This window comes from Cavia porcellus, unplaced genomic scaffold (assembly GCF_034190915.1).
Source record: "Cavia porcellus strain 051 isolate PalLab524CR breed Dunkin Hartley unplaced genomic scaffold, mCavPor4.1 scaffold_1, whole genome shotgun sequence".
Taxonomy (NCBI): domain Eukaryota; kingdom Metazoa; phylum Chordata; class Mammalia; order Rodentia; family Caviidae; genus Cavia; species Cavia porcellus.
In genome coordinates, this window is record NW_026947484.1 from 198,491,748 (window position 1) to 198,509,291 (window position 17,544).

At 40.1% G+C, this 17,544-nt stretch overlaps 1 protein-coding gene across 12 annotated transcripts in view; it reads right to left on the minus strand.

The window, feature by feature from the left end:
- Dennd1a (DENN domain containing 1A) overlaps positions 1–17,544 on the minus strand; it is a 489,363-nt gene that overhangs the window by 268,812 nt on the left and 203,007 nt on the right. Inside the window, exon 1 of one of the 12 annotated variants that reach the window (XM_063227182.1) lies at positions 14,705–14,836. The exons of the other annotated variants lie outside the window; for them this stretch is intronic. Within the exon in view, the coding sequence (XP_063083252.1) occupies positions 14,705–14,778 (74 nt within the window). The 5' untranslated portion in view covers positions 14,779–14,836. Of the gene's footprint in view, positions 1–14,704; positions 14,837–17,544 lie in introns of those variants that run through there. 12 annotated transcript variants of the gene reach the window in all.

Genomic DNA, 17,544 nt, shown 5'->3' on the forward strand with positions numbered 1-17,544 from the left:
TCCTGCACAGATTAGAGGACTCTTAGTAAACAAATTCAACCAAGGGTTACAAATCTTTCTTTTCCTGAGAGGAAAATACCACTAACTAAGGCAGCAATTGGAAGCCAGGAGTGAAGGAAAGGGCCACGAAGAGGAAATAGTGGCTTCAAGTAAACGCCGAAAGGGTGGATGTGTGCTGGCACAGGCTGGCTTCACCGATGGTTCAGCACTGGAGCGTAGTACATCGAAACAGTTTTAGGCCATTAGTGGACAGACTTTCATGACTTGGGCACAGAGCCACCAGTCCTAGTGCTGATGGAAGGTGACACAGCAAGGAAGATGACCACCTGGCCCACAGCAGACAGCTCAGCCTCTCACACTCAGCTCCCACCTCACCAAATCAATTCTTTTTGGCTACACTATGCAGAACCACTGGCTGGAGCAGTTTTACAGCTACTCTGGAAACCAGCCATCTCCTTCTCCCTTCAGCCTGACCGGACACAACTGTTCCCCACATGTTGTCCCCTGTGCGTTGACAGATGAGTATCTAGTGATGGCAGTGTTAAGGTCTGAAACCAAAACCCAGCTGTCTTCTTCTTCAAAGGGTCCCTGTTTCCCGGCTGTGAGGCCAGGGTTCACAGCTGAGTTTTGTCCTGTGGCGTTTCCGGTCCTGCTTCATTAGTGCTGGCACCATGGCCTGTGCTGCCTGGAGCCTGCAGGTGAGGACATGGAGCCTCCACTCCATTTTGTGCATGTCTGTCATCAGTGAGTCAACAATACTTCCCAGTCGGAGACAGGAAATAAACACTCTGTTAAGCTGCTCCTCCCTGGCCACCATAATGGCCCAAAGGTCTTTGTTACTGCTGCGGTTGCTACCTTCATATAACTGTTTGTATCTCCATTTGTGTGCTAGGTTCAACCCAAAGCTGGGGGCAAAAATGACAAAGGGTCCCTACATTTAAGAAGGCTACCATACTAGTTCAGAAGACAGACATGTAGACGAGAGTGTAAATGATCTGGGAACCATTCCCAAACACTAAAACTTGTGGATAGAACAGGAACACTGAGATGGAACATCATGGTCAAGGCCCCACCAGCAGAGAGGGAAAAGCCCACAGGGAGTAACATCTTCTCATGCATGGTCCTGGATCCATGCTTCTCTCACCAACCATGAGTATGGAGAGGTTCTCCCTTACTCTACTCTTGACAGTCACATGAAGAGGTTTTCTCCTGGGCGTGGCCATCTAAAAAAAAGTCCTAGACATAGATGAGCTCAGGTAGTATCGCAGGACTCCTCCCTGTGTGGTCTCTGATGTGAAATCAGGGCATTCAGTCAATAAGCAGACAGGGATAGATAAAAGAAAGAGAAATACAAATATGCACATAAAGAGATCATATGTACATATATATTCTCTAGGTTTAATCACCGAGACGGTCTGGAAGCAGACATACCCCAATTATAATAAGCACACTTAGTGCCCAAAGCTTGCTTTCTAAATATTGTTCTCTGCTAAAAGGAACCCAGGCTCATGAAGAAATGTCAGCTTCCCAGGTGGAGGCTGGAAAATGCTATATGCTCAGAACACGATCTGGGCATATCCAGAGCACACAAAAGCTAGTAGGGAAGGGTCCCACTGACACAGTCTATGACAATTTAACAGTAAAACAAGCAACAGCAGAATGACGTCACACTAAAACAAGACGCCAACAGCAAGTCTCATGTAAAACAAATGAATCCAAGTTTGATGGGGGATGGAGTCACTCACATAGTCTCAAAGTTATTTCTGCACAATTACGAAGGGAAAAAGCAAGAAGCCTCGGGACAGCAACCTACTCCAGAAGTGAACAAACTGAAATGCCGTGCTGCCTGAGCAAGCACAACAGAAGAACACAGCACCACGCGTATCATTCCTGCCAGTGCAGCACAAGCTCTCCCGGAGGAAACCAGGGCCTGCTCTCTAAAATGAAAGCCCAACTGTCACATTCACAGAGCCCTGTGAACACTGAGGAACAGGAGCAGGCCGAAGAAATGTAACACATAAATGCAACACTGATACTGAAGTTTATTATTAAAAAAAATTTAAAAAGAAGCAAACGAAATGCAAGCCTTATAGTTGTGTTGTATCAAAATGAACACCAATTTCCTGACATTTGGAGGGTGCTGGCTGGAAGCCAGGACCTCACACATGTTAGGGAAGTGCTCCCTCATCGAGGGGCTCCACATTCCCCCAACCTGAATAATTTGATTTCTATGACTATCATACAGTTATGTAAAACAAAATAATGTTCTTCTTAAAAATACACACTAAATTGTTTGGGGTTACTGGGTATTATTTTAGGAGCACATCTCACATAGGACAGGACAAAAAGCTCTTTCTGGGGTACTCAGAACTTTTAAGTTTGTTATTGTTTAAAATAACAAAAAAGGGGAGGGTCTTTTTTCATCAAAAATACTGCAAGGACATGAGCCAGAATGACGTGTTGGAAAACAAATGCAAAGTTTCACGGCATGGGTACAGGGAGAGACACATGACAGACAGACGACGTTTTCACTTCCCATCCCACAGAAAAGGTTGGGCTGTGGTGAAGTCCAGAGTGAGATGGTCACCAGTGAACAGCAGAAAGTCTGACAGGGGTGGGGACAGGAAGCATTAGAGGTACAAGTGTTTTTAGAAGTAAGGGCTCAGGGGCTGGGGATTTAGCTCAGCGGCATAAGCGCCTGCCTTGCAAGCAGGCGGTCGTGAGTTCGATTCCCAGTACCATAAAAAGGAAAAAGACAAAAAAAAAAAAAAAAAAAAAAGAAAAAAAAAGAAGAAGTAAGGGCTAGAGCAAGTGCAAGCGCTGAGGCTGGAGGGCAGGCAGGGCCAGACTCTGAAAAGCCAAATGATGGCCCTCCATGTTACTCTGTTATTTCTGTGGGGAACAAAAGGACAGTGAAGGAGGAATAATGTCCTGAGGATGAGTGCTTAGAACATGGTAGAAAGAAATTTTTCACCCACTTCTTCAGCATAGCTTAGTAGATCTTTGCTTTATCAGAACCAGTATACAATTTGCAACCCCAAAAAGGGAATCTTAATATAATTTACTCATCCAGGTAATTTGAAAAAGATCGACATAACGCTTTAAATTTGTAGTACATAAAAAGAGAATGACTTTACAGTGAGATTTTGATTTTGCCACGTAAATAGTCAGGCACATTACATCAAGAAGGCACAGTGATGTGGCGCCTCCTGGGCAGGACTCAGGTAGAGTTGCACTTACCCATATGTGGATTAAGGCCAAGAAAAATGACAAGGAACAGTGGTTTTCCATTGTTTTTTGTTGTTTTGGTGCTAGAGATCAAGCTCATGATCTTATGTTTGCCAAGCAGGCACTTACGCCCCTGAGCTAAACCCATGGCCTGGTTTCCCACTGTTATTGGGAAATTTTTGAGGAGCATTTCAAACTACCTTAGGAACTCAAAGAGAGATATTGTGCTTTCTTTTCTTATTTCCAGTCCACAGATTTTGCCAACATTTGTGAGGTAGCAAAGCACCCCTTTGTTAAGGTTGTTTGGCATTCAGTATTTAAAGCTTTCATATTAACCTAAAACCAAACTCTCAAACTATAAAGTTTTGCAAGGAACACAGATCTGAGTTCAATAACCTTGGGTTGGTTCTCAGTGCTGCAACTTCATTGGGAAGCAGTCTCTCAGACTCAGTCTCTTCCTCTATAAAAGGATGCAAATGACGGCCTAACTCACACACCTGAAGCATGTTTGGGACATCTGATGCAGGACTGGACCCTTTTCGCGCCCCCTCCTACCTAACATTCTTGCTCAGTTGAGCTGTGGGAAGCTCTCTGAACTCTGCTACCTGGGTCACTGGTTCCTCCAGCGCCCTATACCTGGCATCAGGCAGTAGTCAGAAAGCAGGCGTATAATAAGAGAACACTTACCAGGGTGTAGTTGTCTCACACAGTGAGGTCCCACACAGACCTAGCATCTAGCCCTGCTCCTCTGTCAGTGTCTCCATCAAAAGTAAACAATAAAATGCAAATTGGCTGTAGAGTACAACTGTAGCCCATACACAGGGCACAGAACCTCATGAAGCCCAAGTCAGAGACATTGGATACCTGCTCTGCATTGAGGCAAAGTCACCATCAAATGAAAACCTGGCAGCACTAACCCAGTTAACAAGCAGAAAAGAGGAATACCAGGAAAAACAAGTGCAGTGACACAACAGCCACATCAAAAGAAAGTGATTTCAATATCAAAGCGGAAGAGAAGCCTTTGGGAAACTGAAGTCCTCCAATACTTTTAGAAAAAGTGACTCCTTTTATGATTATGCTGTGAAAGTCAAACACGAAGTGTTATGAAGTCAGAGAAATTACAAACCCCTCGCCTCAGAAAACCATTTGACTCATTATTTATTCTTCCAAAGAATTAATGCATTTGTTGGAATTAAAAACTAAATCTTGTTGAAATAAGTGCTTTTCCCTCAAAAATTTGTATTTACTTTTTCAAGATAAAATACTAAAAATTTCCCAATTTTTTTACTGTGAACTTTTGAGTCTTCATTTAGTGAGACAAATTTCGAGTTTGTTTTGTTTTGTTTTTGTACTAAGGATCGAACTCACAACCTCGCTCTTGCCAGGCAAGCACTTATGCCATTGGCTGGGTCGTCATTTAAACAGATGCATTTTACTTAGAGGATGGAAGCGTCCTAGACTTACTCTGTTAAGAGTCACCACAGTTGATACAAGTGTCAGCTCTAAGAGACAAAGAAGCATGACTCTCATCTGGGTCTAGCACGTCAGACATTCAGAAAGTCACAGCTTCCCTCGACAGATATAATTCATCTCTCTATTCTACTAAGGCCACTATGAGTAGTGCTGCAGAGTAACAGCCAACCCCCTCCTACTGGGAGAGGGGGATCCAAATTTGACAGGCAGCATTTTGGTGAGGAAAATGACTCAGGGTTAAAAACCAACGTTGCTAATGTCCTGCTGGAGTCTATGACAAATAACTGAATAGAGTCAGCACACAGACAAAATACACTAAAATGTGCTTAACAAGCCTAAAATCTCTTGCTCCTTCTCCAGTCCCCAACTCAAGTACACCCCCTCAATGACTCTTGTTCCTAGCTCAAGTGCTGTAGCAAAACATCACTAACTCAGACTGGCTACCTTCATTTGGAACCAGCATTTCAAGCACAAGTGAACCCTTAAAATTGCTCAAGCATCCCCTAATCTTTCAGTGAATCAGCCAATGTTCTCTCCAGGATCTGCTCCAAACTCTCCCCTTCTCCTCCTTTCCCTAACCCATTTGTCCTGCTTTTCTCTCCAGACTTCCTAAAGACAAAGCTCTAACATGAAGTCATTTCTCATTACTACACGTCCCATTTTTTGTAGAGGTGGAAAGCAGCAAAAAGCCTGTTTCCTACTGCACAGCTGCCAATACACCTCCTCTCACTACACTAAGTCAGCAGGCGCTCCAGCCAGGAGGTAGCTATGCGGTGCTTTCCTAAGCTAACCACTTTTAGCTTCAGTGAACACCTCTCTGGCATTTAAAATGGAGGTGAAGATTCCAGTTCCAACATCACAACTTTTAAAAGAGCCTGCCAGTACGTGCTTGCTACTCTGCGAGGCATTTGGAGTGCTCCAAAGTAAAGAGGAGGCAGACACTGGCGGAAAATGTCAGCAGCCCTGGGGGGGCACCATGATATAGCGTCTCTCGGGAGGCAGGAGAGGTCCCAGAAAATCTTCCCAGAGCAAATGAGACGTCACTGATCAACTCTGCACAAACCGCGCAGTTAAGAGCCACCTGGGCTTTAGTATTAGCTGTGTCTCTTATAACTGACAGTTTGAGTCTTGTTCTTCCTCGTCTGTGAAATGGGGAAATATCGTCTCCCATATATCCTCCTACTGTGAGGATAAAACATGTGGACACATCTGCTGTGCCTGCAAGAGCATTCACACTGTTTTACCCTAATAATGCTGTACTCTTACTGCTAACGAGATCAAAAAGTCAAAGGGACCTAAGTGAGAGGAAAAAACAACCCCCTTTGAGAGATCAAAGCGATTTTTGCCCAATTTGAGCATTCTGCTTTGCTCACAGCTGCTAATCTCCAGTTGTAAATTTATTATAGTATCTAGTTAAGCTCAAGAATCTCTGATTTATATCCATAATTAACATCCCATTGTGATACCTATTACATCTATGCAGGAAAATGTAATGTATGAATGAGCAGAAATATTAATTTGCAATATGAAAAAGCACAAAAAAATTCCCATAAAACATCTGTGCTTATATAAATCTACCCAAACACACACTTAGATTTGACTCTGGAAACAAGGCTTTCTCCCTTGATAGGTATTCAATAATTGTTGCTTTTAAAGAGCGGATTTGTCGCTGTCTTTTCCTGTGACAGTAGTACTATGATTGAAGGAGATTGCTCGGGAGGAAAGCACAGAGGCACTTTTCTGTTATCACTGGGGAAGTGTTGGTATCATGAGATCTGGGGAGTAACGGTACCTACACTGACAACACAGCCTAATTCTCAGGCTTTTCCACTGAGCCCAGTGCATGAGGACAGAGGCCTTTCATCATTTCCCTACGAGAATTTATGAGGCTGCCTATTTATGTATTCACGTACGTACAGGTTTTTCCCCATTCAGATCATCTGACTTTATGGGAAAAATTACTACTGTAATAGAATGCAATGTGTTAGGGAGGGTCCACCCAAGATTCATCTTGCTGAAGTTTTCACAGCCTAAGAGAGACGTACTACTAACAAAAAAGCACAAGGCAAGAAATGACAAGAAGTCTTGTCCTACTTTCAGCAAGTAAACAACAAAATTAATTATCCCACTGAGACACATTTGCTATTATTACTCTCCCTTTAGAGGCAGAAATTGAATGCTAATGGGAAAAGGGGGAAGGAAATATTTATCAAATGTTATGTGCTCCAAATATTACCCTTCATAACTACTATATGAAATGAATTATCCCATTTTACAGATGTGAAAACAGTCCCAAAGAAGTAAAGAGACTTCCCTGACATGACACAAGTACTAAAAACAAGCTCAAACACGAAACACAAATGATTTCTAAGTCCTGTTCATTACATACAATGCAGGGCTAGTAGTACAATATGATCAGGAATAACAATCAGTTCTGAGATTAGGATGTAATATTCTTACCTCGTGGTTCTCACTGTAATGCCCTGATAAAATCACACTTTGCTTCCTAAAGTCCCTCAGCTGGAAGTGTTCTGAGCAATCCAGCTTTGGCTGCCTCCCAGCAATCCAGTGTGTTTTCTTACTTTGCCAGCTCCAGGGACACCAGGCATTGTGTCCGTTCTTTCTTTGCTTTAGAAATTAGTGCACATGTTATGTTCAGAAATACACACATGAATAGCTCAGCTTAAACACACACATTAATAGCAAGGGAGTACTGTAAATTTCCAGGGCTTCATGTCATGACCCAAGGCCTTTACTACCTTAATATTTTAGGAATTTACCTAGAAAAAAAACATGGCCTTTGTTGAAGGTTCTTTAACAGACTGTATTGCCTTTTTTGATTAAAGTATGAAGTATTAAATGTATACTTATGGTGACAATTAAGGAAACGCTAAATTAGACAGGACATCAGAGTCCACCAATAGAACTCATTTAAGCACATTTCCACCACAGAACTCTGCTTGAATGTTCTATCATTCGATCACAAATCTCTCTATAAAAGTGTCTGGCTGTCTCCTAAACCCATTTACGCTCTATGCTTCAATGCCTTTTCCTTGGCAACTTTTTCCATATGCTTAACTTCTCTCAGGGAAGCAGTCCTGTCTTAATTCACAGAATAGCACACCAATCAACACAGGCAGGCAGGTAAAAGAAAGGAAGACGGAGAGACAGGCACGCAGAGAAAAGTAGGATATAAATGTAGCTGACCTAATAAAAGTAATGTTTTAGAAAGCAAAGAGTTTGAGGCCGAAAGAAAATGAACCTAGCACCTACCCTCAAGTAATCACAGACCTCTGAACTTGAATTTATAACTCAAACACTCTGTACCATATGCAACTCGAGTCACAACTGGTAGCATTACCGGAGATTTATGACTTATGACTTGTTCATATTTAATTTGTAACCAAACACTTCCCCTTCCTCTTAGCTACCTTAGAACTCTTGATTAACTCTTGTTTTCACAGGTCAGAGGTTAAATAAAGGAAGGGAAGCACTCTGGGGTGAGACTGCCCAGAGCACTACATCCAAGAGTGACCCCGTGCAAGGAACATTAAAATAAGTGATAAGGCCAGAGATTGTTCCAGACAGCTGATGTTCAAAGCCTCCTTCGAGTACAAGGCAGAACCTTACAACTAGAGAGTTGGCAACAAAGACAGACAGGAAATGGAACTGCTCTCGAGTTACCTTGAGTGCTGGAGTTACTCTCTCACCAAGAGGTTTTTTCCAGAATGTTTCTGGGAATGAAATTGAAGGTTGTGAGGAAAGGTAGGCAGGGATTTGTGAAAGCCACACCACCCTTCTTCTTGCTTCACTTGGCCAAAGGAATTTGTCTTGCCCACCAGACAGTCCTACACTGAAGAAAAGCTCTACCCTATGTAATCTTAGAGAAACTTTGGACCAGGTGAGGGAAGCAAAATTCTCTGTACAAAAAATCATAGAGGAAGCACAGCTACATGCTGGGGTGGTTGTATATAAATGTTCAACTATGATGCCAAGATCCACCTAGTTCTAAGCACCTTTACTACTGTGCTGCCTGTGATGTACAAACAGATAAAAACAGTAATAGCAGAGACTACTGTTTATTTAGGAATGGCTGCATGCCAGGAACTTTATGTGTATTTGCCTATTAATTTCTCATAGTAATTCTAAACAGGTGTCATTATATCCCAAGATAACAAATGAGGAAACTGGAGAACAGAAAGCCTAAGGAATTTGCTTAGGTCACACAACCACAAAGTAGATCAGGGAAGAACCCATGTTTGTGTAACTTACTACCCCAGTAGGTACTCCTCTGTGAAAGCTCTTTCTCAGGGAACAGCATCAGTAAAGTGTACACTGGACAGCACACACACTGTACATCTGATCAGGTGTTTTTAAATTATCAAAAGGGAATATGAATTAGGCTTCTTTATAAGCTTGAGAGCATTTATTCACTCATTCATTCATTGCCTAAATACTAGCCAGGTACTAAATATTAGGGAACATTTAGCATTCTCTAAATATTATGATAACTAATGTAGGTCCTTGGTCTAGATCTGTTTGTAAATCATGATGGCATCAGGAATGATCTAACAGAGGCAATAAGAGCAAAACTTAGATAAGGTGAGAAGCAAGGGTGGGGCTGCCCTGAAGCAAGGCCAAGTGTCCTCTGTCCTCTAACCATGGAACAGCTGCTGACTGACAAGTGACTACCTCAACTGTGCCTCTGAACAGAAGACAGGACCCGAAAGCTAAGCAATCTGAGGAACTGGGTCTCCATGACATGGTAATCAAAGCTGGGACATTAGATCCCAATCGTCACTCCATTGTGACTGATAAAAATCCTGCTCCTTAGCCAATCCTGATTTTTCACGTAGTCTTTCTGTTTATAGGTTTATTATAAATCAAGAGAAGCTGTCTATAACATTATGAAAACCTAAAATTGGTGTGATAAAACACTCTCAAAATATGACTGTATTATAAATTTTTAAAAATAAACACTAAAAATTGAATTTCAGAAACAGAATGCTCAGAAACCAAGCCTCTTGGCCGAAATCAGTTTCTCTAATATAAATTCTTAAGCTCACAGAGTATAAAAAGAGCAGGAAAATTCCCTTTTAATAAATAATTATTAAAAAAATTAAAACAAAGATCAGAAAATATATGAATTTACTTTCTTTTTATCTGTATTGAACTTTGTGACTTAATATTTCAGGTACTACATTATAAATAATAGTCCTTTATTACTTTTAGTAGCAAAACACACATATACACATGCAGCACTCTAAAATGTGCTAAGAGAATGGCTAAATAAATTATACTGACTCCTGGCACCAGAAAATTATGTTTTGGTAAAATATCCATAAAATAATATAGGATGAAAACAGCAGTATATACACACTAACTGTATTATATGCAACCACATATATCATAGAAAGACTATAAGAAAAAGATAAAATATTAATAGTGATTATTTCTAGGTTATAAAACTATCAGTAATCTTTGTTTCTGTATCTTCTTTGACTTTTATAGTACCTCAAAAATTAGAAAAAATGGTTTAAGTATTCTTTTATTCATAATTGCAATAGTGGAAACAATCTAAATTTACAACAGAATGGTCAAAGTAAATTATAAGCTATCAAAATGATGAATAGTATATATTCATTAAAACCAGACTACATTTAGAAAGATACTTACCACACACAAAAAAATCATAACATACTTAGATGTAGAAGAAGGTTCTCATTTTAACATACTTGGAAAACTTCTACCAAATTACGCATTATTTTTTGGCTGGGGACATAGCTCAATGGTAAGCACATGCTTACAAAACAGGTGGTCCTAGGTTTAATTCCCAGCATGAATAAACGAATAAATGAAATTTTTGTTGTGTTATTGTTGTTGACTATTGTATAATAAAAACATCACTACCCTTTTGAAAAAATATGAACAGCCACATGTGATTCCAGCCTGCCTATCACTCCTGGGCAGGGGGTCTCGCTAGAGGGGAGGTGGGTCAGGAGGGAGGGCAGAGCAGAAAGCCCACCTCCTTGTTTAAGTGTCTGTTACAACGCAGCTCCCAGATTTGGTTTTTGGGATGAAACAGCAGTTTGTACTTTTTAACAGCTGCTAACACCAGAGCCTTTGTTCATCTCCCTATACACCATGCTTATCCTGCTGTCTTTTCCAGGGCAGGGATGGTTAGCTAAGGTTTTGTGTGACCTTTCCTTACAGTGGATAAACCTTGCATAAACCTAGGTGGGCCTCAGGATGGGAGACTGACTCATTAATATCCAACATGACTAGAGAAAACTAAGAAAATGGGATCAAAATCTACTTTTCCCCATTAGATTTTGAGACCAAATGTGACAAGCTGGATCATTTATGATGTTTAGTAAGCACCTCTAAATGCCAGCCCTGCGCTAGACAGCTAGGGTGAATAACAAACAACACAGTGTTATCTGATCTCCAGCAACTCTAAGTCTCTTGGGTGAGAGATGTGGAGAAGGCTAATGGCAATGCACTTGGAGGGTGCCGTGACTCAGCTCCCAGTGAGAGCTTTGGGGCCCTGAGGAGGAGCATCACAGCTAGATTAACATACCAGTTACGCAAGGAAAATAGTTGGGTCAGATGAGAAGGAAGTCACTTTCACCTAGAGGAACAAAACATGACAGAGACATAGACACAAATAGCAATAAATGGCTCATGATACTTGGTTCTAGAATAAGGGGTGGGGTAGAGTGTTTTTTAGTGATGTTTTGGATGGTGGGGATGGGGGCAGAGGGAAGAATCCTGGCAGTAGACACAATGACACTAAGGAAGACCAGAGTGTCTGGTTTCTAAGGAGCTTTCCGAGTCGGACTAGAGCATTTAGCCCTTTGGAGAAAATCTGTTCAGTTCTGTCCTTTTAACAGATCAGGGAAGCAACAGATTGGAAGATGAGTCAAAGGCACAAATCTGAAACTAAATAAAGTCAAAGCTTTGAGATTTAAGGTAGACTGTTGAAGTTTGGACAAAAGGAGGAGGTCCTAAACACGAGGGCTCCTTTAGAGTTCTTGTAATAACTGAATGTAATTTTTAAAAGGGTTAGGCTCAGGAGAAGATACCTAAAAACTGAGCCCCCAGCGGGCAGAAGGTTGGCCTGAACTCGTTAGGCAGAATGCTGAAGCAGCAGATGGTGTGGAACACAGCACAGGAGTAGGGGGTAGAGTCAGACAGCCCGGAGCGACAGGTGTGATTCCCTCACTGACTAGAGGGCTCCCCCAGAGCTGTCACCTCATCTCTGCAGGCTGCTTCCCACCGCAAAGGGGCGTACTTCCTGTTTACTTAACAAGGTGGCGGTACGGAACAACTCAAGCAAAATGTTACATGTGCTTACCACAGTTCATGGAACATGCCAGGCACTGAAAAGTGACTCTTCTGCTCTGAATTTTAGACAAGAGACCTCTACTTGCTCCCTCAGAGGAAAGAATGAGTCCTAGCCATATTTTGGATAATTTTAAATGCCTTTAAAATGCTGAGTGTCACCTGTGGATATTCTTTACAATTATTTTTAAGATTGTCTCAGTCACAGAAATTTTCCAAACTAGTAATTATTCACCTAACACAAGATGAAAATTTTGTTTCAAAGATAGAATGAAACCAAAGGGGGGAAAAAAAAGATGGGGATCATAAACGTGTCACCAGTATTTTTTCAAACATTCTTTAATGAATAACTTCTTGAATGAACACTAAAAATACTTCCTTGTACTTTTTCTGACTAAAGAAATATCATATATTGTTCCTAGCTAACTAATTAGAAAAGACTTAACCCTTAGAGGATTTAGTATGCTGTAGTGATATAAAAGACAGCAATGGTAGTAAGACTCTAAGAGCTATCATTAAACAAACATATGGATGTTAACATTTTTACCTTTCACAAATGTTTGAACTTAAACTTTTATGGCTTGAAAACAGAACAGTTTCAGCTAATTGAAAGACCAGATCTGCACTCAGAGCCATTCATAGGATGGGAATGAAAATGTCAGGTGCCTCAACACCGCGAGGCATTGTCTGTATCTCTCACCTCCACTTCGAGGTGGGCACCCTCAGCTGTAAGTTACAGATGAGGAGCGGGAGGTGCTGAGACATGACAGTTTCACCCAAGATTACTACACTAGTTAAAGGGAATCAGGTTATGAAGTTCCAGGTTTCAAAGTTCATGATCCTCTTTTTTTAAAAGAATCACCTTTGAATAATACTTTACATACAATAAAATGCAACTAGTGTATGTATACATTTATTTGAGACATTTGATAACTCTGTACAGCTGTGTAATCAACTCTAGCAGCCAACAGATCCATTTCCAGGACCCCAGAATCTTCTCTTGTGTCCTTTCTACAAGAGTCTGTGAATGCTTGCTAGTTCTTACCACGCTATGCTGAGATCTCAAAATCTATCTCCTACTAAATAGGGTGCAAAAAAAGATGGCTTCTCTTTTCTGAGAGAATGTATAATGGGGTGGGGTTTGCTATCTTCCATATCTAGAACGGTCCTGAGACATTCCAATTGTCAAATGAATTTCACAGAGTTCCCATAGTCTTTTAATAATGAGTTGAAATGATGTTTGTTTAGCCGCAAAGCTAAATCTGTCTTCTGTACATTTTGATAAGTGCCTTGGCACCCATTTGGCTTAATATTCTGTGGTTAGTTTAGTAATCAAACATGTATTGATTATGAAGCCATTTGCTGGGTTCTGGGGCTAATGGATGGATCATCTATAAGCTCCAGTTTCAAGGAGCTCACTGTCTAGAGGAAGAATCAGATATGCAAATCAACAAGTATAATTAGTAAGATAAATGCTATAAAACAACAGGCACCACTGATCTCTTGCACATGAGTGTGAGCACACATGTGGTCCTCTCAGCTCCAATGGAGATTGCTAATAATTCTAAAATTAAATGGAAATGGTCATATTGGGAGTCTTTATTTTACAAAAGGCTATTAGAAGGTCCTTTATTTTACAGGCAGAAAAAAAATCAAATACTATACTAGACCCAATAGTGATCCCTAAAAAGGATTTCTGATTTCTATGAACAATTTTCTCTTTCCTTTTCTGTTAACACACACACACACACACACACACACGGCACTTTTGTCTGGGTCCAGAATATAAAATCAGGAAATAAACTGGCAAGTCTTACAACTGTGAACTTCAATCAGCTCATTACAAACCAAAGAGACATATTTGAATGCATGTTGCTACATTCATTTACCTATTCTGCCAAGCCATTCAATTACATGATTTCAGATTTTATATAAAAAATACAACCATGTTTCATTCAAAAGCTAGTATTTGGAGAAAAGTGATTAGAACAGCATGCTATGATACATTAATATAGTGGTTTCATTTAACGGACAATGGCAGTTTCAGAAATGCTCCCTATACTCTAAAATATTGCACTTACAATTCATGACTACAACATGTCTCAACTTTTTTTTTTTTACTGCTATACAATATACTCTTCAGCCACCATGAATGCAAAACAAAACACATTATCAGAAGTTTTATTAGAATTCGTAATCATAAGTCATATTTAAAGCTGGGTAGTAGATTGTTCAAATTGTGTGAATATTGAGAAGGATAAAGCACTATAATTGAGGAAAAAATCAGAGAGAGAGAGCAAAAGCGAAAGCAAGAGGAAAATCTTACACCAAAATTTAACATCCCCTTGGAGGGACAGGGCACAAAAGAGCTGTAGTTTATTCTAACAAGAAGCAGCTGTTGCGTTCGAATTCGGAAGCATTCCTAATGAATCGGCAGTTCTTATAATAAATATACTCGCCTTTGAAATGTGAGGATTCTGCAATGAGAATTTCTTTTGATATATTTTTTACATGAACTCATTAGATGGAGAAGAGGCAGGGACTGAGCACACTTCTTGCTAAATTACTAAAGCTAACTTATCCACATCATGTGCTCAAGGTTAGTTAGGCTGGGCACCAGAAAACAAAGGGAAAGCACAAAGCTAAAAGAAATACTCACCAGCAGCACCCTTTGTGGATCACTCCAAGTAAACTTTGTAAGATGCCGTGTAACAGCCACCTCACCAAAAACATGCCACTATACAAAGGCCAGTTAGGCTTAAAAAGGAAATCAGAGCTCTCTGGACAATGCGAGAGAGACATTCCTTCTGAATCAAGAATTCCCAAATTCCAACGTGATGACCTGCTTGAAGGATATATTGTGTTCGCCCAATAATACACTGGCAATTTAAAAAGAGAGAAGGGAAAAATTATGCATACATGCATATTTATTTCATCCCCACCTAAATTCCATATTCTTAATTTTTCTTGCGTCATATCTAACAAACGTTTTCCAAAGCAAAAATCACTATGTCTCTATCAATACACAGACACACATCAAAACTACTTGCTCTGATATCCCTACTCACCAGTTATACTGGTCTGACTTTTAACTTACCAATATCCCTTCTCCTTTCCTGCTGCTCACCATTCTCTCTGCCTTTCCCTTTTTCTGGTGAGTTTCCAGAACTCCTGGAGCCTCAGTACAAAAACCAGGAACTCACAAAATGACACAGTTTTATGAAGGGATTGCTGGCTGCCTTGCCTTTCTTTGCTGAATATCAATAGTATCTCAACCTTAAACTTGAAAATGAAAGTGAAAGGACAACCTCAACAGAAATGCAAACTTTGGTTTGCTTAAAAGCAACTCTTTTCACAAACTTAGACATGACCTCCTATCTCATTTGGCCATTTTTGTTCCCAACAACAGATTAAGAGAATGCAAAGAACACAGTTCTGCAGATAATAGATGTTAATGACAAAGAAGATTTAACTCCATCATTTCTATATCACACAGAGGTGACAGAAAGAAATAAGTGGGTCCTTGAAGGTGGGCATGGGTCACCTTCCTTCTTCAGAGCCTCAATAAGGTGGAGTATCACCCTAAAGATAAGCCTAGAAGCAATAAAAAAAAGAGATCCCTCTGCCTAAAGATCAGTGTCTATTTGGTTTACATATTGAGTAGTCAGAAGACTGGCACTCAAAAAGGGCTCAGGAGCTGGGTTTGGTGGTGTATGCCAGTAATCTTACCTAGGGAGATTAAGGCAGGATGGAAAATTTTGCAATTTAGTTGGATCCTGTCTCAAAATTTAAAAATGCAAAGGGCTGGGATTATAGATCAGAAGATGCATGCCTCTGGGCTTGATCTCCATTACATTATTGCTTAAAAAAAAAAAAGACTGAGGACATAGGTCAATATTCCCTGAGTTCATTTCCCAGTGCTACCAAACCCAGCCCAACCTAACATCTCAAGAAATTTGCCTGTGATCATCTGATGAATGATAAATGTTAGAGAACTATTTAAACCCAAGTCTCCTCAGCTGTAAAGCTATACCCTCACATTGTCTGTATGTGGCTTCCAAATCAGAAATAGCTTTGATGCTACCACCTCTCAGATGGCCAAGGAGCTCTCATCTAGTGTCCTCTTCTCAGGAAGAGGACAAGACAGAGAGGTGTTAAGTCACTTGACAAACAGTGCATAAACCCAGCCTAAAAATGGGACTCGGTGTTGTCACACACAGACTATCAAAAATACTTCTCTCTTACTTTACACCATGGGCCTAACCACCGAACAGTCTACTACACGGACTTCCTTAGACTGACTCCTTGGATTGCTACAGCAACTTGGATTCCTACAGAAACATCCACCATTGCTGGTACTTAACTGACTCACCCTAATCAACCAGAAGGACAGCTTTTGTACCACTCTGCCCTGTATGCTATGCTGGACAGCAACACTGGCTTAGAAAGTATTTCATTTGAGAGAAGATGGAGCAAATATATGAGGAACTGAAGATCAAATATATGAAGAAAAGAAGATTAGACATCTGACATGTAAACAATGATTTCTACACAAAGACATCTTCCTCAGAGCTTCTTATAATACCATGGCAATACATTTCAAAATACGGCAAGTGTATTTTCCTCAAAGACAGGAACAAAAGACAATTATAAATCCAAGATTCAGAATTAGACATAGGTAAGTGACTTAACTCTCGTTTTCCTTTTTTAAAAATGGAACTACCTGGAAGCTGCCCAATTCATGCCAGTAATCAAAAATGGCGGCTGCTGCGCTGTTACTACCGACTCCCACAGTGGAGGATCACTAGGTAAACCATGCAATGCCTTGGGCTTTAGCAATGTGGCCACTAAAATGTTTTCCAGACAAAAAATTGTTACAAAAATGATTATACATAAACAGATTACCAATTAAATAAAAAAGGCACAAATTGGGGCTGGGGATTTAGCTCAGCGGCATAAGTGCCTGCCTTGCAAGCAGGCAGTCATGAGTTCGATCCCTGGTACCGATAAAAAGAAAAAAGACAAAAAAAAATAAATAAATAAAAATAAAAATAAAAAAGGCACAAATTAAAAATATGTAAGTATCAAATATATATATTACATATATTATTAGAAAAGGACTAAAAGGAAATATAATTTCTATCTTTGGAAGGTATAAGAGTAATTTTTTTTCTATATTAAAAATACATTCATTTAAAAGTCAGGTTTTTTCTTTCTTCTGGATATTCAACTGCTCCACCAACTTTTTAAAAATAGACTATTCTTTCCTCCTCTGAATTAGTCTGGCACCCATGTTTTAAAAATTAATCAATCAACTATCTACGGGGCTCCACAAATACATATGTCTATCCTTATGTTGATATCACAATGTCTTGATTATGGCAGCTTTACAATAAAACTTCAAATCAGTTAATGTGTGTCCTCAAACTTTATTCTTTTAAAAATTTATTTTGCTATATAAATGTACATACAAATTTAGAATCAGATTGTCAGATTCTG